The sequence below is a fragment of the Phascolarctos cinereus genome, unplaced genomic scaffold, assembly GCF_003287225.1.
Source record: "Phascolarctos cinereus isolate Bilbo 61053 unplaced genomic scaffold, phaCin_HiC Scaffold_4;HRSCAF=312, whole genome shotgun sequence".
In the NCBI taxonomy this organism is placed as follows: Eukaryota; Metazoa; Chordata; class Mammalia; order Diprotodontia; family Phascolarctidae; genus Phascolarctos; species Phascolarctos cinereus.
Window position 1 is genome coordinate 679,568,749 of NW_027555847.1, and position 23,729 is coordinate 679,592,477.

At 44.4% G+C, this 23,729-nt stretch overlaps 2 protein-coding genes across 15 annotated transcripts in view; both read right to left on the reverse strand.

Annotated features, from left to right (window-relative positions):
• The window catches only part of B3GNT3 (UDP-GlcNAc:betaGal beta-1,3-N-acetylglucosaminyltransferase 3), a 36,167-nt gene extending 17,058 nt beyond the window's left edge, over positions 1-19,109 (reverse strand). For 2 of the 4 annotated variants that reach the window (XM_078154165.1, XM_078154164.1), the window contains exons 1-3: positions 19,018-19,109; positions 18,080-18,179; positions 1,049-1,209 (exon numbers count right to left, since the gene is read on the reverse strand). The gene's annotated coding sequence lies outside the window, so the exon portion shown is untranslated. Of the gene's footprint in view, positions 1-1,048; positions 1,210-14,793; positions 14,866-18,079; positions 18,180-19,017 lie in introns of all 4 variants that reach the window. The other 2 variants (XM_021009066.2, XM_078154166.1) reach the window with 2 other exon arrangements.
• A 3,129-nt stretch (positions 19,110-22,238) lies between these two features.
• FCHO1 (FCH and mu domain containing endocytic adaptor 1) overlaps positions 22,239-23,729 on the reverse strand; it is a 55,268-nt gene continuing 53,777 nt past the window's right edge. For all 11 annotated transcript variants that reach the window (XM_021008935.2, XM_078154170.1, XM_021008937.2 and 8 more), the window contains 2 exons: positions 22,934-23,098; positions 22,239-22,604 (listed from right to left, as the gene is read on the reverse strand). In XM_021008935.2, the coding sequence (XP_020864594.1) occupies positions 22,582-22,604; positions 22,934-23,098 (188 nt within the window). In that variant the 3' untranslated portion in view covers positions 22,239-22,581. The remainder of the gene's footprint in view (positions 22,605-22,933; positions 23,099-23,729) is intronic.

Here is a 23,729-nt window from a genome sequence, read left to right on the forward strand (position 1 = left end):
CACCTTCATACTTCCAGTTTGATTGGCAGAGACCTAAAGGAAGGCACCCTCTCTGAGGGTACTGGTGCCCACTTTTATACTGAAGATGTAATGTTAAAAAAAAAAACCAAATAAATAAAGACGTAATGTTCACTGGGCTAGCTGAGGCCACAGAGGCTGTCAAACACATTGCGGCTCTTACAAGGGACAAAGGTGGGAGATCAACCCAAAGAAAAATTCAGGGGGATAAACTAAATAAGGAGAATTCAGATGATTATAGATATAAACCCCTAAAAGCTTGTTAACACTCACAAACTTAGAAGGAAACTAAGAGCTTTATTGGACTCTTTGGGTGGTTTCTTGGATCCAATCTTCAGGAAGATTTATGTGACCAGGATGGACCTTAGGACATAATCCCAGCTAACCCTCTCTGGTCCTCTCTTATTCCACTCTCTGGGGAGTTTCCCGGGCTTTGGTTCCATACAATCTGGAGAAGCAATCCAGGCCCTTCTTCCTTCCCCTTGGGATGGTCTGAACTTCTTCTTAACAAAAGTCTGAGGTGGATGAAGGCATGGAATAATTAGGAAGTCCTTTGCTTTTTAATGCTATGGGGAAGGTAAAACTATATATCTATATCTATATATCTATATCTATATCTATCTCTATATATTTTATACCATGACAAATTAGAATCCACTTGAAAAAAAAGGGAATCCTTTAGCTGACTAGGTAATAATCTTGAGTTCCTAGATAGAGAGGTGAGAGGGAGTTTGTATCCAACACCCACAGAGAAGGGGTACCCTAGCAGCAAAGCCCTCTAAAAGGCCACACTAGCTAATAATAGCTAGTATTTATATAATGCTTTAAGATTTTCAAATGGCTTTACAAATGTTAATTCATTTGATCCTTAAAACAACCCTGTGAGGTTAAGTACTATTATTATCCCCATTTTACGAAGGAGGAAACAACACAGAAGAGTAAAATGATTTACCCAGGGTCACAGCTAGGAAGCATCTGTGGCAAGATTTAAATTCAGGTCTTCTTGACTTCTATCCACTGTATCACCTACCTGTTTGGTGGTGTCATCTGATCCCTGCTCGGCCTCCTAGGGAGGTGGAGCTTTTGTCTGGTGGGCCAGGGAGCAATGAGTAGGTGGCCGTCTCTGGGATAGGTTCTGTTCAAGAGATTAATGACCTCCTAGGTATATACTTTCATACAGATGAGCCAGATCTGTAATGGGGATGAGTGAAAGTTATGAATTATTTTATTTCTTTTTGAAATTTATTCCCTAGCCTAGGAAAAGTTTTGGTTATAAGCATATGGAAAGTAGAAACATTTCAAAAGAGACTGAGTTTCTAATACATTACTGCAAAGTGCATGGTGTCCGCCTACAGTACATCTAGCAAGCAAAAGAATAGACAGAGGAGGAAGAAGAAGAGGAATATAGTGAAAATTAAATTATCCCTTCTGCATCACGGGGGTTAAGGGTGTGACTGCAATCTGGAAAATATGCATAAAAATTTTTGGCCTTCCCTTCGTATGAGAGAAGAAGTCTGAATTTTTTTTCCTTTTTTTTTTAATGGGATATTTACAGTACCTTATTTTAAAATTTGGGTTAAGTATTTGGTCATAGGCTATATCATATAATACTATACATATATTTTATGCATATCTGAGTTGCTAAACTTGTTCCGTGTCATCTGCTGGCCTTCTCATGTCATCTATAGCTTCCATAAGTTCCCAAAAAATTCCATTTAATTTCTTATGCCGACCCATGATATAGAAAAATTGTGATGGGGAGAATCACGATATGGAAAATCATGATGTGGAAGGGATGACAGTACATCAGTACTGTACAGAAGCTGACATAATAATAACAGCTAATGATGTTTTATTTAGTGCTTTCGGCTTTGCAAAGTACCTTACATATATTATCTGATTTCATCCTTTTAAAAACCCGAGAAGGTAGTTGCTATGATTATCTCCACTTTACAGATGAAGAAACTGACGCTGAGAGGTAAGTGACTTACTTGCCCAGGGCACGTGTGGAATCAGGGAACAACAGGGGTTCTTAATTTGGGGCGGGGGCCCTGAAACCCTTTGGCAGTCTAATGAAGCCTATAAACCCCTTCTCAGAATCATTCATAAAATACATAGGATTACGAAGGAAACCAATTATATTGAAACAGTTAGCAAAATAATAACGATAAAACCAAAACCAAGTTCATGGACCCCAGATTAAGAACTAAAGCTGGGGCAGCTGGGTGGTTCAGTGGATAGTGCTGGGTCTGAAGTCAGGAAGACGCGTCTTCCCAAATTCAAGTCTAGCCTCAGACACGTAACCCTGTTTGCCTCAGTTTCCTCATATGTCAAATGAGTATGGCAAACCACTCCAGCATCTCTGCCAGAAAACCCTGCATTTTGGGGGGGGGAGTCACAAAGCATTGGACACAACTGAAAAACTCAACAACAGGAGAAGATATTATCTCAACAACAAAAACTTGGAAATCTAAAAAAAATCTATATATAGGGTGCCTATTAAAAATAACTGGGTCCTCACTTAGGTCATTTATTCTATCAAATTTACAAAATTCTGTCTTAAAGTTAGCATTGCATCATGATACAAAGTAAACAAATCACTCCTCTCTTTCTTCGTCTTCACTGTCTGCACTGATTAAGCAAAATATGTTGAATTTGCCCTCAGAATTTTGAATCACCTCAGAAATGGGATTTTTGTCAGTGTGGTGAACATAAGTGGGCTGAAACCACATGAGGCAGGTTTTTCTTGAACTTATTTTGGAACTAAAGATTGTTATCTGTGTCATCCATGCTGTGGACTTATTATTATTCACGCTACTCCAGGCGATCTTGGTTGTCTATACATCAGCTCCCTCTCTTGTACTTGTACTTTTAATGACGCTGTATCATTCTAAGGATAGTTCTTCCTCCAGTGCTATTCTAGGATTCCAGTGTCGATTCCAACGTCTTTCTAGGACTGTTTGTTTTGTTTTCTGAATGAACCATATTAGGATTGTTTTCAGATTATTTTAGTGGCAGAAAGTAACCTAGAAAATTTTGGGGACCTTGCCACCAATGGGTGGGATGAGGTAGGAATGGTACCTGTTTTATGTCGGTTGGGTTGGGCCTATAAAGAGGGTAGAGAGGCTGTTTGGGGAGTTGGCATAGAAAGTTTTACTAGAGTCTTCTAACAGCCTAAGAAGCATTGGCATGGGGTTTTAACACCACCTCTCCTGCCCTCCAGGGAATATCTTCCTAATCTAGCATGACTAGTTGCCACAGTAAATACAGAGGGTTAGGGGAGTAGCTGTTGTTATATGAATTAGTATCTTTAAAATGGAGTTATATCCTTTTAATCCTTTATCACTAGTAAAGATTTTAAAACTGTATTTTATGGTCCGTAAGTACCCTATTTCATTCTAACCATGAGCCTGAATCACTAGACTGGTTTGAATGAGGCCTAGCCCAGAATACCCTACCCACTCCTCTTCTGACCTGCCCTCTTTCTGTTGAGGGCACCATCCTCCTTCTAACTGGTCAAGTTCACAACCTCAGCATAATCTTTGACTCCATGCTCTTCCTCTCCACACATGTGCAGTCGCCAAATCTTGTAATTTTTCTCCCTATGGCTTCTCTCATATATATCCCCTTCTTTCCACTTCCTTGGCCACTACCCTGGTCCAGGCCCTTGGCATTTATTAACTGGACACCTGCAAGAGCCGACTCATCGTTGTCCCTGACACAAGTCTCTCACCACTCCAGTCCATCCCCTGCACACCTGCCATAATGATTTTCCTAAAGCACCTAGTATATGCTCGGCATGGTGCTAAGCTCTGGGGATACAAAGAAAGGCGAAAAAATAGTCCCTGCCCTCAAGGAACTTCCAGTCTAATGGGGGGAGATAATATACAATCAACCATGAACAAACACGATATATACACATATATGAAACATATTATATATAATATGTATATAGACACATACACATAAAGTATATATATGTATGTATAAACTGTATATGAGGCAAATATATGCTTCATACAGGATAAATACATACATGCTATATATGGCATATATACTATACTGACAAATATGTGCTATACATGACATACAAATATGTAAGCTATATATAACAAATATGTATGCACTGAAAAAAATCAAAGTTAATATTACCCCTCATTTCTCCTATATTGCTTCTATGTTGTAACTGATTTTATGCTGTGTTAATTTCATAATTGGGTCTGCATCCACCTGGTTACATCACTCAGTTGAGCCCAGGAATCCACATTCCCTCTGAGTTAGTTTAAAGTTATAATTAACAGGAAAAATGGTTAATACCTTCAGCTTCTGGGAAAATACCAAGACATCTGGTGTTATCTTTAAGTCTTGAAGCTAGTGCTAAGAAATAAACTGCCCCTGAACTGTCCTTGCAGCATTAAAGAAAGCCTTATCTCTCTAAGAAACCTTTCTAGGAACCAGGGAGTGCTTAACTCAGATCTGTTAACAGGGTCTGCAATATGCAGATAGGTCTCATAAATCAACCAAGCATTCCTCCATGACAGAAAGGGGTGGTTACTAGCCCCATTTCCTTGATGTAACCAATCTTATTGTCCCCACTTTCATGGTGCTCTCTACCCCATAACCAATTGCATTGTCTTCACCATCTACCCAATTCTTTACTCCCCAAAACTATGTGAAGGCTAGTGATCCCTATCTTGGGGTCTTTGGTCATTAAGAGAGGCCATTGACCTAATTTATTGGTTTCTGCTAGCCTAATTAATAAATTGATCATGATCAGACCATCGTCCCTCAGTTTACCTCAATTTTCAAATGTAGCACACTATATATGACACATAAACACACACACACATATATGTACACTATATATAACATACACATATATGTCTATATCATAGCTATAGGTATATATGACAAATTGGAGATAAAAACCAAATATCTAGCCATGTTATTTACTCCCCTTCTCAATAAACTCCAGTGGCTCCCTATTGCCTCTAGGATTTAATAGATCTCATAACCTGGCTGTGACCTACCTTTCCAATCTTATTATACATTATCTTGCTTATTCTAGAATTCTGTCAAACTGCCTTCCTTGCTTTTCCTCCTCTTTCATCTGTGTCTTTGCCCTGACCTAGAATGAATGTACTTTTCTCCCTCAATTTTGCCTCTTAAAAATTCCTTGTTTCTTTAAAAATTCAACTCAAGAGTGACCCTAGCTATAGCGCCCTCCCCATCTGAATTACCTTGTATGTATATAGTTCTAGCTGTATGTACTGTATCTGGTAATAGAATATATACTTCTTGAGGGAAAGGATTTCCATTTTTGTTTTTATATTCCCAGTTTCTCTCTCTCTCTCTCTCTCTCTCTCTCTCTCTCTCTCTCTCTCTCTCTCTCTCTCTCTCTCTCTCTCCTTTCTCTGTCCTCTCTCTCCCTCCCTCTCTCTTCTCTCTCTGTCTCCTCTTTCTCTGTCTCTCTTCTCTCCCTCTCTTCTCTCTTCTCCCCCTCCTCTCTTTCTTCTCTCTCTCCTCTCTTCTCTTTGTCTTCTCTCCCTCTCTCTTCTCTCTCTCCCTCTCTCTTCTCTTTCTCCTCTCTTCTCTTTGTCCTCTCTCCCTCTCTTCTCTCTCTCCCTCTCTCTTCTCTCCCTCTCTCCCTCTTCTCTCTCTCTCTCTGTCTCCTCTCTCTTCTCTCCCTCTCTTCTCTCTCTCTTTCTCTCCCTCTCTTCTCTCTCTCCCTCTCTCCTCTCTCTCTTTCTTTCCCTCTCTTCTCTCCTTCTCTCTCTTCTCTCCCTCTGTCTGTCTCCTCTCTCTCTCTCTCTCTCTCTCTCTCTCTCTCTCTCTCTCTCTCTCTCTCTCTCTCTCTCATAGAGTCACAGACTTAGAGCAGGAAGACACCTGAAATATCCCTCATTTTATGGATCAGGCCACACAGAGGGAAAACAGCAGTCAAACTTTCTCTTTCCATAACCCTTATCTCCTTGGCCTTTCTTGCCTAAAAGGAACTTTAGACACCCTGAAATTGTCCTGCTTCCTCCCTCTTTCCCACTCTCCCATCGTTACTCAGGCCATCGGCCTGAGATCCCCAGACTAGGGAGGGCCTGCAGTTAAGACTTCAGGTCCTGGGCTTCTCCTTCCCCCCTTGCCCCCAAACAAAGCTTCCCTCCTTGCCTCACACAGAACACTTTCTCCCAAAGAGGGCCCAGCCTGCACTGTCTCTACAATACAGGTAGAGCCTAACTACAGTACCGGCAGGCCCAATCCCCTGATTTTTGCTTACAGCTTGCATTTTCCGGTCTCTTGCGTCCAACCTAGGCCCTCTTTCCAGTTCAACCCCCTCTCAACCTCCCCACTGAGTCTTTTGTTGCCAGTCTCAGAAAGAATGAGCAAACAGTGTGAGCAAAGGTCTCAACCTTGTTCCCTGAGGGCTGAAACCCAGGCTTCTTGCTCAGTCTCCCCTCCCCCTCCCCTTTCTTCCCTGCAGCCTCAGATCTAGGCAGACTCTCCCACTTGCTGTCCTGCCCACGCACAGAATTCCTGCTGACCCCATCCCTGGACGACATTATCCGTATCTTTCAAGGCCCGATGTAGACATAATTTGCTCCAGCAAGCCTTTGGCATGGGATAGAGCTGGATTTGGAGTCAGGTTCAAATCCTTCCAGACACTTAATGGCTGTGTGTGCTAGTTACTTCCCTTCTCTGGGCCTCAGTTTCCTCATCTGTAAAACGAGGGGGCTGGACTCAGTGACCTCTAAGGTCCTTCCTAGCTGTAAATCTATGATCTTATGGTCTTTTCCTGAGCCTCTCCACTGGGTCCTCTGCACTCCCACATTCCTGTGTCCTGGGGGAGGGGGCATCCCCTTTTCTCTCAGATTATCCCTCTCCCATCTGTGTGCTAGACTGTGAACCCTATCAGGATCTGGGTTTTACCTATCCTTCCTCTTGCTCAACCTCACTCAGCCCAGGACTCTATTAACAGCAAAGGGTAGTTAAGGTTTTGAATTGAAGTGAATTTGCCTTAAATGGAAGATCTTTAAATCTCATAAACTGTTGAATACATAAATGGGGAGGATGGGAAGGGAAAATAGTTTCTTGTCTTAGGCGGTACAGTAGTTAGAGTGCTAGACTTGGAATAAGGAAAACCTGAGTTCAAATCCTGTCTCACATACTAGTTATGGGACTCTGGGTAATTCACTTTTACCTCTCAAGGCCTCAGTTTCCTATTCTGTAAAATGAGGAAGTTGAATCCATTGGCCTCTACCTTAGAGGACCTTCCCTTTCAGCTCTAAATCTGTGAGCCTCAGGTATAGCCCAAGGTTCTTATGCCGGTCTTGCTACTATCTCTATGTACCCTTGGGCAAACCTCCTCCCTCCTCTGAGACCCTCTGTTTCTTCCTTTACAACACAAAAGGACCAGAATGAGTAATATCCAAGATCCTTTTCAGTTCTGATCATTTTAAATGCCTCGTGGTAGAAAGAAATCAACCAGTATCCCAGGCATGGTACAGGGAGCCACGGACCCACCTGACTTGGGGGACATCACTCAACCCTCAGAACCACTGCGGACAATGCCATGGGACGTCCCTAGGTGTTGATTCCACAATCACTTTTTGAGGATTACTTGGGTCCAAAGACATAGCCAACACCACCACTCCCCTCAAGGACCTTGCATTCTATTGGAGGAAAACAAGATGTGCAGAGATAACTATTTACAGAATCTCTATAGAGTCATATGCATACCCACCACCACAACCCCTTGTCTGGCGGAGTAGAGCCACACCCTCCAGCAATAGGTCCCCAGAATCCAACAACATTCTCCCCACCCCTACCCCCAACAGTGGGGGGATGGAAAATCAATTGGAGAATGGCTGAACAAACTGTGGTATATTAATATAATGGAATACTACTATACTATAAGAAGTGACAAAGGGACAGTTTCAGAGAAACCTGGAAAGACCTGTATGAACTAATGCAGAGCAGAGTAGAACCAGGAGCACGATTAATACAATATCAGCAGCGCCAAAAAGACAAACAACTTGGAAAGACTTGAGAACTCTGATCCATGCAATGAGCAGAGGACCAATTATGAAGCATACTGCCTACCTTGGGACAGAGAGATGGGGGGCTTGGGGATTCTACATTTTTGGACATGGCCGATGTCAGAATTTGTTTTGCTTGACTATGCTTGTTTGTGATAAGAGTTTTTCTTTTCTTTTATTATTTTTTTTTAGTGGTGGGGGAAAGGTAGGAGGGAGAAAAAAGTTTTGTTAATTTATTTTAAAAAAAGCCAGGGGTGAATGTAGGGGAAGGGGAAGGTCAAGATCTCTATGGCTTTCTGGACTTAGGGGTCTGGTTCTCCAGATTGGCTCCTTCCCAGGGCCCCTTCTCCAGGAGGAAAGAAGACCAGGGGAGCCAAAGAGAGGGCAGAAAAGACAGACTGGCTATTTATTCTTTCTCTTCCCCCACACTGCCAATTCCTAAAGTGAAGAAAAAAAGAGAGAGGAGAACCACACCCCACCACGGGAGGTTGCCGGGAGATCTTCAACAACCAGGAGAAGACGGGTCAGTGAGAGATGAGGAAGAAGGGCTGGGAAGAGTAATAGGATCCTAGAAAAACCTGAGGGTTGGAGAGACCACTCTGCAGGAGGCAGATTCGAGCCACCTGAAGTCGGATGCCTACAAGACTGAATGAATCTGAAGACCTCCCAACCATCCCCCAATCTAGCCCCAAATAAGAATTTTGGCCAAATCATTGCTTGAAGACTTCCAGGGGAAACCACAGCCTTTGAGGCAGTCCCTTCCACTGTGGGACAGCCCTGGCTGGTAGGAAATTTCTTCCTGACCTCAAGCTTCAATTTGCCCCATTCCAATTTTTCATCCAACATTTTCTTTCTGTGAAAGGCACCTCCATCCTTCCAGATGTGCAGGTCTCCACCGTCTCTCACCCATCACATCCAAACAGTTGCTAAGTCTGGTTGACTCCCTCCTATACCTTGTATATATGTCACATCCATCCTCTTCTTTTTGTACACAATCACTGCCTTCATTCCCTTTCTCCTGGACTACAGCTTCCCAGTTAGCCTCCACGCCCTGATCCATCCAGCTGTTGAACTTAGAGTAGGAACAACAAAGCCCTATTTTTCCCCCAGAGCAATGAGACCCTATCCTTTCCCCAATATTCTTTTTTTTTTTAAAGCAATTGGGGTTAAGTGACTTGCCCAGGGTCACACAGCTAGTGAGTGTCAAGTATTTGGTCTGAGGCCAGATTTGAACTCAGGGCCTCCTGACTTCAGGGCCGTGTTCTATCCACTGCACCACCTAGCTGCCCCATTTTCCCTATATTCTTAGCCCTTTCCCCCATATGCTGAATAGGCAACCTCACCATTCTGTGGCCCACCCTATCACCAGTGACTTTGTGGTCAAGGGACTTTCCCAAGACCTTGTAAGCTCAATGAGACTCCTCACTGCCCCACAGTAATTTATGTGATGTCAAAGCCCCCATTGACATCTCATGAATGTGATAATGAAGGGACTCTGGAGAGTGAAAGCATAGCTATTTCAGGATAGCACTGGTAAGAACCAGTAAAGTTCAGGCAGCACAAGTCTTTTTTTGCCAGCATAGCACAAAGATTACGCCATAGCAAATTCCCACAAGTCACTCCCCCTTCAGCTCTGACACAAGCATGTTTCCATTCCCCTTCCACCCAACCAGTATCCCAAGTTGCTTGGTTCCATTTGCTTTTATGACAATGAAGCCCTGCTTGGAAGGACTCTGGCCTTGGTATTCCTACCTACTCCCAACCAGCTCTCCCTCTGAAAACTAATATTCCTTTTTTTTTTAATCTCCCTTTTGTTTTTATTACATTAATACATATTTATGTAATAAAACAAGCATTTTCGTAACACCGTACAATAAAAAAGATGATTGTATACAAAACTACAAATCTACTATGCACAATTTGCATATTACCATTCCTTTCAAACATACAACAAAATTATCATGTAAATTTCCTTTTTTTCCTCCTTTTTCTACCTTCCCCCTACCCCATCCCTAGAGATGACTACCATTAGACACAAATAGGGGTGTGTATATGTATTTTTATATATATATATATATGTGTGTGTGTGTGTATATATATCTATATACATATATATGTATATGTATATATGTGTATGTGTATATATATAAATACATAACATACACACACATACACAAGTACACACATATGTAAAATTATTCTATACATACTTCTGTTTGTCAGTTCTTTCTCTGGATGCAGATAGCATCTTTGTTCATATGTCCTTTATATTTACCTTTATAGTTTGTACCTTTATATATAGTACCCTTATAGCTAATTTGTGTATTTGTAATAGTCAAAATAATTTATTCATTCAAAGTCATTCTTAAAACACTTTTGCTGTGACTGTATCCAATGTTGTCTTGATTCTGTGAATTTATATTCCCAAATTACAGATGAAACAAACTATGTCACCCATCTGTTTAGTAAACTCCAGGTGACTCTCACTTGCCCCCAGGATAAAATACAAATCCCTTTCTTTGACTTTTAAATCCCATCACAATCTGGCTCTAAGTCCAGCTCTCAAGTCTTATTTTAATTAATTTTTTTTCCAAGTAACAAGTATTTTAAACAATTAATCTGTCCCTTCCATTGAGTAAATTTAAAAAAAAAAGTCCTCCGGATGCATTGTAACAAAACAAATTCCGAGGTTGGCCTTGTCTGAAAACATGTGTTTCTTTCTACCTTTTAAGTTCACCCCCTCCCTGGCCAGGTGTGAGTGGCCATGTTTCATTTTCATTCTTTTGGACCTCTGGTTGATCATTGCATTGATCAGAATTCTCAAGTCTTTGAAAGTTGTTTTTCTCTAATGTTACCATTGTGGAAGTTGTTGTTAAGTATTAACCAGCTAGTTTGGGGGGTGGGGGTGGGGACATACAGCAGACACAGTTTTAAGCCTAATCTGCATTCACATTTTCTCCATTACTTTCTTAAATCTAGATAATCAATAACATGCTAACCTGAGCCCTGATGGGTTTCTGAGGTATGAATACTTACACTGAAAACATCCCATATACTTACACAGATATATGTTGTCTCCAATAGAATGGTAGCTCCCTAAGACAAGGGTTATTTCACTCTTGTTTTTGTATCTCCAGAGCTCAATACAGTGCTTGGGCTTATGTAGGTGCTTAATAAATGCTCTTAGAATTGAAGTAAAATTACAGTTATCCCTTCCACATTGAGGGGGTTAGGGGTGCAGAGCCCCCACGATCTGGAAAATATTTGTATAATTTTTTGGCCTTCCCTTTGTACCAGAGAAGAAATCTGAATTATTATAGTGCTAAAAGATAAAATATGTTGATATTATATACTATACATATATTTTATGCATTTCTGAGTTTCTAAACTTTTTCTATGTTGTCAGCTGGCCTCTGTGTGTTGTCTACAGCTTCTGTAAAACTCCCCCAAAATTCCCATTTGATTTCTCATGCCGACCTGCAATATATTGAAACCAAGATGGGGAAAGTTGCAATCTGGAAGGGATTACTTCTGGCTCCGGGGTGGGGGTGGGGCGTCAGTCTGAACCAGTATAATCCCTTGTCTACTTGACAGTTTTTTAAATACTTGGAAAACAGTTATCTTGGTCCACCCTCCCCCTCCAACCCCAGTCTTCCCTTTTCCAGTCGAAGTTCCTTCAACCAATTCTCTGGACACCTTTCAGCTTATCAGGGTCCTTCTTGGCACCCCAAACTGAACATAGGACTACAGATGTGACCTGGCCAAAGCACAGTCCAGAGGGATCATCACCTTTCCTCCTTCTGGACACTCTGCCTCTTTAAGTGAAATCTAACAGTATTTTTTTTTTGGCTGCCAAATTACATTGTTGATTTATTTGCAGTCTACAAAATATAAAAACAAAACCAAAAAACCAACCCAGATCTTTTTCAGATAAATTGTTGCCTAGTCAAGCCTCTCCCATCTTATAATAAGGGCTCCCCCAAAATCGCCTATTAAATTTAATCTGATTGGATTCTGTTCAACACTCTAGACAGTTGATGTCTTTTCAAATCCTGACGCCGGTGTTCACTGTATAACCTAAACTCTGAGCTATGTGTCATCTGCCAGTTTAATCATCATGCCCAGTGCTTGTCACCCCAACATTTCACAAATGCTCGTTGAATGATTCATCTCTGCATTTACTCAAGGCTAATAAAGATGTCAAACAGCACGGAGCCAAGCGCAGATCCCTCGGTCACTCTCCTGAAGACCGCCTTCCATGCTGATCACAAAAACCATAGATTTGAAGCTGAAAGAGACCTAAGAGGTCACTTAGTCCAACCACCTCATTTTACAGAGAAGAAACTAAAAGTCCAGAGAAGATAAGTGACTTAGCCAAGACTGTCAACATGGAAAAACCAGAATTTTTTGAACTCAGATCCTAAGGTTAAATCCAGGTTTCTTTTCATTACATCATGCTACCTCCTTATCGAAAAAGGGACTTCCCTTTGGATCCATTGTTCCGCCACTTTCAAATTCACTATACTGTCCTCTGTAGGCATCTAGGTTAGCCAGTGGATGATCAAGTTCTGGGCTTGGAGTCAGGAAGACCTGAGTTCAAGTCCAGCCTCAGATACTTCCTAACTGTGTGACTTTGGGCAAGTCACTTAAACCTCTGTTTGCCTCAGTTTCCCCAATTGTAAAATGGGGATAATAATAACACTTACCTCCTAGGGTTGTTGTGAGGATCAAAAGAGATAATATTTGAAAAGTGCTTGGTACAGTGTCTGGCATGGAGTAGGCACTATATACATCTTAACTACCGTCATCATCGTCATCATCATCATCATTGCTGTTGTCCAGCCCACATCTCTCCATTTTCACCACTTTCAAACACTTTGCTGAAATTTTCATAAACTCTACCTGCAATATTTCCTGTATTTCTGTTTATTAAGCCAGTCCAAAAGGAAAATAAGGTAAGTCAGATGACTTGTTCTCGATGATTTCATTCATTTCATTTCCACGCTGTTTTGCTTTCCTCTCCGGAGGCTCACCAACCACCTCTTTAATGAATCTTTAGAATTTCCACAGGAATCCGAATTTAAGTCAACCCTGCTCGCTAATAGCATGCAAACTCCATTCTCTTCTCTTTGAAAATTGGGACAGTATGTGCTCTTTTGCCCTTTGGGCAGCAGGTTTTCTGCTCGTTATCATCTATTGACAATTGTTTAGCAAGTTGAGTCAAACCAACAAGCTCTTCCCATGGACTAGGCAGCATGCTAAGCACAAGGGATACAAAGAAAGCCAAAAACAGTGCCTGCCCTCAAGCAGCTTACAATCGCATGGGAGACCATGCAGTACTATCTACCAGTCCTTTCAGAACTCCAGGATGTAGTCTACCTGGGCATGTGCATTTTTGTCTCCCCATTAACTCTCTTCCTGAAACCTCATTTTAAGAAGGGAGCCCAAGTCAACCATCTCTTTATTTCCCATTTGGCTGTATTCTTTGGAACTCCTCCATTATGTTCCCCTACCATTAGAGCTCTAGCTTTCTATGTGCTCATTCTTTTCCCATAACTAAAATTTAAGTTTCTTAAGGTCAGGAGCTAAACCATCATTAATAGCAGCGTACTTAGCCCTTAGCACATGCCCTTGCACACAGCAGGCAATTAATGTGTTCATTGAATTAAGCCACCTTAGAAATCATCTATCCAGGAGGGTGAATCAAAGCTAGCTGTCTGAGCGACCTTGGGCAAAGCCCTTCCCCACTTGGGGCTGACTCAGTTCTATGCCCATAAAAACTGGCCTACGAGTCCCCTGTTTTGCCCTACTTCCATCTTCGGGCAGTAGAGAGAATCTGAGGAGAGGATGGGACTACAGCCTTTAAAGACTCTGAGGAACATAAGCTACCCATTTATTCTTCACCTCCAAAAGGACATTTTCCAATTCCAAGCCTCTCACTCCATCCTAGACCTGAGTGACCTGAGAAAATGTTGCCCTCCCAACTCTGACTTCTCATAGGGCACCTGGATGCATGTGACTAGATTCCCCCAGTGTTAGGGGAGGAAGAGGCTAGATGCCAACTGTACCAACAAGCCCAAAAGATTAACAACTCACTCTTATCCTGGAATACGTGGGTCATGGGCCCACCTTAGGCAAAGCCCACCAAAAACCCCAGATTCCAAACTTGGTTACACCCTAACCCACTTAAATATTGGTCACTCCACCCTATGTTTCAAAGGGCTTTTAAAACCTGGCACCCTGAGTAACCCCTTCCTGGTTCTGGGCTGGGTTTATAGCAAAGGAAATATTCAACTCTGAATACATGTGCAGGGAGACCTTGGCCCTGGGACAGGTTGGGTGTGGTCTTGGCCCCTGGCCAACCCTGGGTACACCCCCACCCAGGTGATGAATAGCTGTCAGTCCCTGTCCACATCTTCCTATGGCTCCTGACACCAGGCTGGCTACGTGCCCAGATCTCTGGAACCCAACTTCTTCCAACTTGTCAGTCCTGGTAAGTATGAGTGATGGTTCTTGAAAAGCGATGGCACCCAAAGCCCCAGGGCACAGCCTCAGTCCACAGGGTTGGCAGCCACTCTCTTCCCTTCTAAGTACAATTCAAAGGAAGAGTCCTGTGCTAACAGTCAAGACATCTCCTGGGGCTCTACTCCCACTGATGCCCTGGGCAGAAGGGTCTGGGGCCAAAACCTCAAAGTGTCCCAATATCTCAGGGGCCCTCCCAACTCTGACATCCCTTTGGTAGCACCTTTTTCCCTGCTTCCAGTACAAGATGCTTGTAGGAAAGCTCTTTTCCCTCTCTGGATCTCAATTTCGTCATCTGTAAAACAAGAGGATTGGAGTAGATTGGCAGTTCTTAATTTAGAATCTGTGGACTTATTTTTTTAAGTTAATCACTATTTCAATACAATTGGTTTCCTGTATAATCATTTATAATAAAAATGATAAGGTCCAGGACACAAAACAGGTTAACCCCTGGCCTAGATGATCCGTGAAATCTCTTCCAGCTCTGGAATGACATAGTTTATTATTAACCGTGGTAGTTTCCAACTTGTGGGCCATGGCCAAGCTATTACAAAGGGTCCAACTCATTATATGACCAAGCACCAAGCAACGTAAATAAACGCAGGTTCATAGACGCATAGATTTAAACCCAAGAGGGACCTCAGTGGCCACAGAATCCAACCTCCTCATTTAACAGTTGGGGAAACTGAGGCCCAGAGAATGAAGTGACTTGCCCAAAGTCATCATCAGAGGCAGGATTCGAACCCAGGTTTGCTGACTCAGTGCTTTCTGCTGTACTCCACACTGCCTCCTGTATAAACCCTCTGTATACTTAATACTGTCTCACACGCAGAACTATTTTTTAATAGATGTGAACTCTGCTGTAGCTCATTTAAATCATTTTAAAGTGTTGATAAATTCATAGTAGCATTTTCTCGATTAATGGACAATAGCACACGGCACATCAAGATTCGCAAAGCACTTTACAAATGTTTATCTCATTAGAACACCCTGTGAGGAAGGTGCTTTTATTATCCTCCCTTTACAGATGAGGGAACTGAGGCAGACAGGGTTTAAGTGACTTGCCCAGGGTCACATAGCTAATAAGTGCCTGGGGCTGCCTTTGAACTCAGGAAGAAGAGTCTTCCTGACACCAGGCCCCACACTCTATCCCAGGGGTGGGGAACCTGCAGCCTTGAGGCCATATGTGGCCTTCTAGGTCCTTGGGGGTGGCCTTTTGACTGAGTCCAAGTTTTGCAGAACAAATCCTTTTATTATTAGTTTATTAATTGGTGGATAGAGCCCATCCACTGCATCACCTAGCTACACCTGGTAATAAGATCATGCTAATACAGAGACAACTTTGTGAGGTCCAATGTCCAATGTGGGAGACAATATGCAAATGACTATGGACAAACAAGATAGAGACAGAGGAAATTGGAGATAATGAAGACAGGGAAGACACTAGCATTAGGGAGAATCAGGCAAGGATTCCTGTAGAAGGTGAGATTTTAGCAGCAACTTGAAGCAAGCCAGGAAGGGGAGATGAGGAGGGAGAGCGTTCTAGGCTTGGGGGAGTGCTAGAGTCTCTGGACTGCAGAGAAGATGGTGGGGAGTAAGGTGTGAAAAGACTGGAAAGGTAGGGGGGAGAGGGGCTAGGTTATAAAAGGAGGGCTTCACATTTGATCATAGAGGTGATAAGGAACCACCTGAATTTGTTGAATGGTCAAGGAGAGAGGGAAAAATAGGACAAGGTTAGATCTGCGTTTTAGGATGATTAATTTGACAGCTAAGGAGAAAATGGAGTGAAGTGGGGAGAAGCCAGAGACAGGGATACCAGTCAGCAGGTTAAAATAATCCAGGGGTGGGGAACTTACAGCCTCAAGGCCACATGTGGCCCTCTAGGTCCTCAAGTGCAGCCCTTTGACTGACTCAGCCCACACTTGAGGACCTAGAGGGCCACATGTGGCTGCAGGTTCCCCACCCCTGTACAATAGTTAGGCACATGGTGATGAGGGTCTGCCCCAGGGTAGTGGCATTGTTAGAGAAGAGAAGGGGGCATATATGAGAGATGTTATGAAGGGCAAACTGACAGTCCTTGGGGTCTGGGTGGGGGGTGAGGAGTCAAGGATAAAACCCAAATTTCAAGCCTGGCTAACGGAGAATGATGGTGCCCTCAACAGCAATGAGGAAGTTAGGAAGTACAAAGGATTTGAGGGGTTCCCACCTGTCAAAAGACTGGAAACCACTGACTTCCGCTCGCTTTTGAGTTTTACATTTTTCTCCCCCTCCCTCCCCTCCTCCCTTCTCAAGATGGCTCGCAATCTGATATAGGCTCTACATATACATTCTTATTAAACATCTTTTCATATACCACAACTTGTTCAGCCATTCCCCAATTGATGGGCATCCCCTCAATTTCCAATCCTTCAGCTCTAACATCTTGATTGTATCTTTTCAACTGCTTGTAGTCAACAATTCTTGGAAGATTAGTTGCAGGGGCCAGCTTATGCCCAAAGTACCTCTGTCCAGTGCCTTCTGGGTGACCTTCCCACAATCTCCCTTCCAGTCAAACCAGCCTACCATAAGCCCACTGAGGACCTGCCGTCTTCTAGTCTTCCAGTACCTGGAATGTACTCCGACCTCATCTCTTCTGAGAAAGAATCTCTAATTTTCTTCAAAACACTCCTGAGGTACCAGGTCTTCCAGGATGCCTCCTTTGTTATTGGCTCTGTCTCTGTCTCTGGACTTTATTTTATACTTTGTATAAACTTGGAATTTCCCATGTTTGTATCCTCATAATATCTCCCCAGCCAGTCAACAAACATGTATTAAGAGCCTACAATGTGGGATGCCCATCAATTGGGGAATGGCTGAACAAGTTGTGGTATATGAATGTAATGGAATACTGTTGTGCTATAAGGAATGAACAGGCTGACTTCAGCAAACCCTGGAAAGACTTGTATGGACTGATGCTGAGTGAAGTGAGCAGAACCAGGAGAACACTGTACACACTAACAGCCATGTTGTGTGATGACTAACGTTGATAGACTTAGCTCTTCTCAGCAATGCAAGGATCTAAGAAAATTCCAAAAGACTCATGATGGAAAATGCTATCCACATTCAGAGAAAGAACTATGGAGTCTGAATGCAGATCAAAGCATACTATTTTCACTTTTCCCCCCCTTTCTCGTGGGTTTTCCCTTTTGTTCTGATTCTTCTTTCACAATATGACTAATGTGAAAATATGTTTAATATGATTATACACGTATAACCTATATCAGATTATTTGCCATCTTGGGGGAGAAATCTAGAACTCAAAATCTTATAAAAGTGAATGTTGAAAACTATCTTTACATGTAATTAGAAAAAATAAAATACTATTAAATGGGGTGTGTGTGTGGAAGAGCCTACAGGGTGCTGGAGCTAGGGAGTCCTGGCTACCAAAAAGAGATTACATTCTATTGGGGGAAACAAAATGCAAACAAATCTATACATTGTAAATGGGAAGTAATTTCAGGTTCTGGTACCTGGGGAAACCAGGAAAGGCCTCTTCTTGCAGAAGGTGGGATCTGAGCTGAGCCTTGATAGGAAGTCACATTCAGAAGCAGAAGTGAGGAGGGAGTCCTCCTGAGAAGAGATTGTTTCATTGTTGTGTTCCCAACACCTACATGGTTTTTGCTACACACCTGATGAACACTTAGGGGGTTGATGTTAATCAACAATCCCAATATTCTCAGATCCCTTCCCATTCTCAGTGGTGTCTCGTTTCCAGAGCCCTCCTCACTCTGACATTCTGCTCTACTCACACATTCTATGCCCTCCAAAGCTGAAGCGTTTGGGGGGTGGGGGTGGGGGACTGGGCAGAAGTTTGTGTACTTTAAGAGAAAGCCCTTGGCACTCTCAAGTGAGGATTTTGAACCAAAACTGAATGCCCAGTTTTATCCCAGTCCCAGGCTCTCAGACCCAGGCCCCCTCCTGGATACGAAGTGATGGGGTTCAGGGTTCCTAGGCTGAGATGCAATGACTGAAGTCCTGGGACTGTCTCAGCTCTTAGTTCTCCCAGATTCTTGATTCCTAAGACTCTATTTCCCACCTTCAACATAAAGAAAGAAGAGAGGAGGGATTTTCTTTTAGAGAATTTGAAACAGATGACAAACCCAGAATCTGGGATTAGCCCTTCTGGTCCCTGCCCCAAGGATTGGGGGAAACTATAGCTAGCACAGAGAGAGCTCACATCCCCACAGAGCAAGCTCTTTGTCCCTCAAGCCACATTCAGCACCTCCTAGGACGCCAAATGAGACGGGGGAGGAGTGGGGCGGGGAGGAGGGCTAGAGCTTCTCCCAAGAGTCTCCTCCTCCCTTGGAAGTCCAGAAAATCAGTGCCCCCCGCCCTCACTGACCCTGGTGAGCCCCCTCCCCTGATAAGGGGGCTAGGTGATCTCAAGCCCCCTCTTCAAAGCACTCACCACTGGCCAACCCTGCCCCTGAAGCAGGCAGCTCTTTCCCTGGAAATTGGCTCCGACCTTCCAGCCACAGGTCCGACCAGCCAGTGTTTCTCTAGGCTGAGGAAGCTAGGTTTCACCTGATCTGATATTTGGCCGCCTCCTTCCCCCCCCACCCCGCCCAGCTCAGGCTCCTCCCCGCCAGCCAAGCCCAGGTTTGCTTGGCTAAGGCAGTGCTGAGGTCCAGGTCCTTCCTCTTTCCCCCACCTGTCTCATCTCTTTGTCTTTACAACTCAAAGTTTCTTCCCTTGTTTCCCAGTGTTCCAGCTGCAAAGAGCCCTGGGCTAGGAGGCAGAAGGTTGAGGTTCTAGTCCCTGCTATATCACAGGCTTTTCTTCAGCAAGTCGCTGCCTCTCTCTAAGCCTCAGTTTCCCCATCTGTCAAATGAAGGCTTCCCATCTCCACCCCCATTTTGATATTCCTCGCTCTGAGATCCCTCCTAGCTCTAACAGTCTGTATTCTAGGGGCCCTCCTGGCTCTGACATTCTATATTTCTAATATCTCTCCCATAGCTAGTAAGTGTCTACCTAGCCTTAATCACTGCATGGCTGTTGCCTCAGTCAAACTGAGACCTGGGAAAGACCTGGGCTTAAAAAGGCCAAGGTCTCCCACTGTCCCCAGGGCCATCTCCAGTCATCCTGATCCATATCTCACCACTGGACCCAGATGACTCCTGAGTAGAAAGTGAGGCTGGTCACTTTGCACAACCCTCCCTCACTGTAATCCAATTCACTTGCATGGCACAGCATGGCATTACCTCCCTGATGTCACGGTCCTCTTCAAGAAGGAAGGACAAATAACAATAAAACAACATCTCTCCCAGAGCTGACATTCTATGCTCTAACGTCCCTTCCTAACCGACAGCTCTGCCTTGTAGGCGTCTGCTTCCTCCCTCTCAGTAATCCTCCTAATATTACTCCTCCTCCAACACTTGGGGCCTCTCCTAGCTTTGGGAGGGAAAAAAAGGGAAGAGGCCCCTTCCCTTTGAGGTGCAGATTGGTCTTTGCTCTAAAAGACAATTAACACCTCAAGGCGACTTTTTCCCTTCACCTCTAGAGACTTACCAAAACTTCTTAATTATCCTCTCCCAGATTCCTCTAACTGCTGTGGGAAGGAAGGTGTTCCTTCCCACTAGAAAAATGAAAATCAAGAAACTGGACCTTAGAGAGGGAAAGGAATGACCACATAGAATCAATCAGCAACAAAGCCTAGATGAGGCTCCTACCTCCCAGCCCAGTTCTGTCCTGAAACGTCCCACTGGTCCCACTGTTTTTTGTACCCTGGACCCTTCTGGCAGTCTAGTGAAGCCTACACGCTCCTTAAGTAATTGACGGACATGCTCAACTTCAGTTAGAGGTCAGTGAAAATGAAGCTGTAAGGGGCAGCTAGGTGGTGCAGTGGATAGAGCTCTGGCCTTGGAGTCAGGAGGACCTAAATTCAAATCCAGCCTCAGGTACTTGACCCTGGGCAAGTCATTTAACCCCGACTGCCTCACCAAAAAATAAATAAAGCTGTAGTTTTTGGTTTTGGTTTTTTCCCATCCAGGTTCATGGACCTTCTCACATCTTTCTGTGGGTTCTGCGCACCCCCAGATCCAGAACGCCCAACCAAGAACATCCTGGGAAGCAATGCAGGTGCCCAAGAATCAAGAAAATGTAACTTGAGTCCAGGACCAGACACAGCACCCCAGGAACAGGAAAAGGTCGGTTAAATGACTCAGTGTAGATGGCTGAGGACGTTTCCAAGTGTGAGCAGAGCCTTCACCCCCAAGAGTGAAGACAAGGGATACCACCTCATAAATAAACATTATCTTACCTTGCACTTCCAGAAAATGACTTCTGTTGCTCACCATTAGGGTGTGCAAATGTTTTGAAATATGTATATAAAACCTCCCATGCTCTAGAATGATATGTGTACCTTGCAAACATAGACATATTTAACTTTATTAGATTATGTTCAAATATAGGATGGCGTAAATTAGAAACTAATGTAAAGAGGCTGGCTGTCCCAGCTGTGACTTCATGTCCCCATCCTTCCTGGTGCCCATTGACAGGAACCTTTGTGGTGAAGGAGTCTGCCGTTGGGAATTAATGACACAATTCACAGCCAGCCTCTTCCTGTATCAGGGAGATTAGGTGAGTAGGCTTGCCTTCCTCAATTAATTTTTTGCTACTGAAGGCCCTGCTCTTATCCACAGTGTATATTTTAGACTGGAGTCCAATAGAGCCTAGCATGCCTCTACCCTCCTCCGTCCTCTATGCCAGATCCATCTCTCCCTCTACAAGGGCAGTCCCAGGGCTTTTGGACCCTTAGTGGAGCCCTGTAAGGGAGGCCAGAAAAGACAGAGTTATATCTGAGGAGACAGAGAGAGATAGGAGCTTTAAGTAGGCCAGACACCAGGAACAGAGGCTATATTTCCAAGAATAACCCTTGTAAGGGTGTGGGTAGGACCAGGAACTCAAGAAAAGTCATGATTCTCACATACACCAAAGGTAATGTAAAAAACAAAACAAAACAAAACAAAACAAAAAACAAACAAAAAAACCACAAGGGAATTAGGGGAAAGGGCCCCACTAGAGGAGCCAGAAGAGCAGGGGACCCAAAGGACAGAACCTCAGGCCTGTGCCCAAGGACACGCTACCTATCTTCTAAACTCTCCAATTCATGCTTTCTATGTCATAGCATCATACGCTTAGACTTTGAGGGAGTTCCTAGAGGCAGCGTGGAGATAGGCCTAGACTTGGGGACACAAAGACTTGAGCAGGAGAGAAGCCCATCTCTGCCACCCACTGGCAAAGTAAGTGACCATCAGCCTTCTCTTCTGCAAAATGGGATAACTGTACCTCCCTGGCAAGGTATGTGGGAATCTGAAGAGATAATCTGTGTGGGAAACCAGGCAAACGTTAAAGCACCACATAAAGGCTGGCAGCTATCATGAGCCTCCGGCCAGCCTTGACATTTTCATGTTCTGCATTTTAAGGCCTCTCCCAGCTCTGACATTCCATGTTCTAAGGGCTCTCCCAGCCCTGACATTCTGGATTCTAACATTGCTGTTTGTTGGTCTTGTGAGCTTTTCCTTGCTGGTCTGACCTCCACATTGAAAGACTCACAGAGTAGCCAAGCTGATTTCCCGTCCTCTTATCTGGTCTCCCTTTCCCCAACTAAAAAGAGGCCCAGAGCCAGAATAGTTTTATTAGAAAATAGTGTGTTTATTCAAATGACATAAAAGCCCAGGGGCTGGCTGACCTTGGGCTGAGAAGGAGCAGTGTGGAAGGGAAGGGGAAGCCCAGGGGAAGGAAACCTGTGAGGATCAGCCCAGGATGGGGAACTTTGGGCCCCCACCCTCCAATTCCCAACCCTCCCAGTTCACGCTGCACCCTCCCAGCAGAGGGCTGGGGCCGCTCAGTGTCTGTTTAAAATCAACCTGGTCCAAAGCTGGGGGTGGGAGGGAGGAGGTGTGGGCCCCACCATGGAGTCAAAGTGCAAATCCAAGCCAGAGAGGGAGCAGCACAGGCTAGCAGGACCGACTCAGCAGCCAGCCAGATAGGTCCCTGGGGAACAAGAGGGGCTGCTTAGGCACAGGGAGATGGCTTGGACTTCTTTTCTTGATTCTGTGCTCTTGGTGGGTTTCTGGCTCCTCCCTTCCCCATTCTGTCCCCTGGCAGTCTCTGAGACCCTCCTGTATCTCTGAGCCCTGAGGTTCCCTCTCTTTCTCCTCCAGTCCCAGGCTTGAATCTATTCCCCACCCCACTCCCTACCCCTCCAGGTAGCAGCATTTCAGACCCTTTCTTGGGGACCCCAGGGGCTAGGGCCAGATAGGTGCTTTGATGATGAAGGAAGCCCTGGGGAAGGGGGAGAATGGCCCTCCCAGCTCTAGTACCTGTGGCAAACCTCCTCTTCACCAGAGACATGCGATACCCACTGCCCACAAGCTCGACATCCACCCCAGACAGGGTGCTGCCCTCACTGGTGAAGTGGGCAGCCACCGGGCCAGGTATGCTGGGCCCTGACAGAGGTTCCCAGCTGGCAGAGAGATGGCCTTGGCCTGGAGGGGGCAAAGGCAGCTAGATGCTGGTCTGGCCTAACCCCGGGAATCAGGCCATTCCCTATAATGCCCTTCTAGGCCTGAGGAGAGAGCCATACAGGGCCATCAGGCCCACAGACTCCCATCCCCCCATCTCCTTATCAGCCACGAACACGTGGCTGACTCCCCACCTCCCCACCCCCATCACCCTGGCATCCCAGAGTGGAGGCATCTGGCCGGCGGAGCACAGCCAATGTTTTGCTGTGTATTATGGGACAAAGTCTCCTTACCCTGATCCCTGGGATGGAGGTGAGGAGGGATTCTCTATATTCGCTCTGTCTACATCTCTGCCATATTGGAATCACTGTCCACTCTGCGTGTACCTTATATGTACCTACTTACTTAATGTCTCCCCCACTAGAATGTGAGCTCTCTGAGGGCAGAATACTGTGGCTCCCAAGCGCATAGCAGAGTGCCTGGCACACAGCAGGTGTTCAGCGAATGCTTGTTGACTGTATTCTAATTACACACGGACAAGCTGACCCAAGCTCACTTTCTATACCTGGGGGCAGGCATTGAGCCCTTCTTTTATCCAGGGTACTAAGAGTACTTAGCCCAGTGCCTTAAAGACAGTATGCATTTAATAAATGTG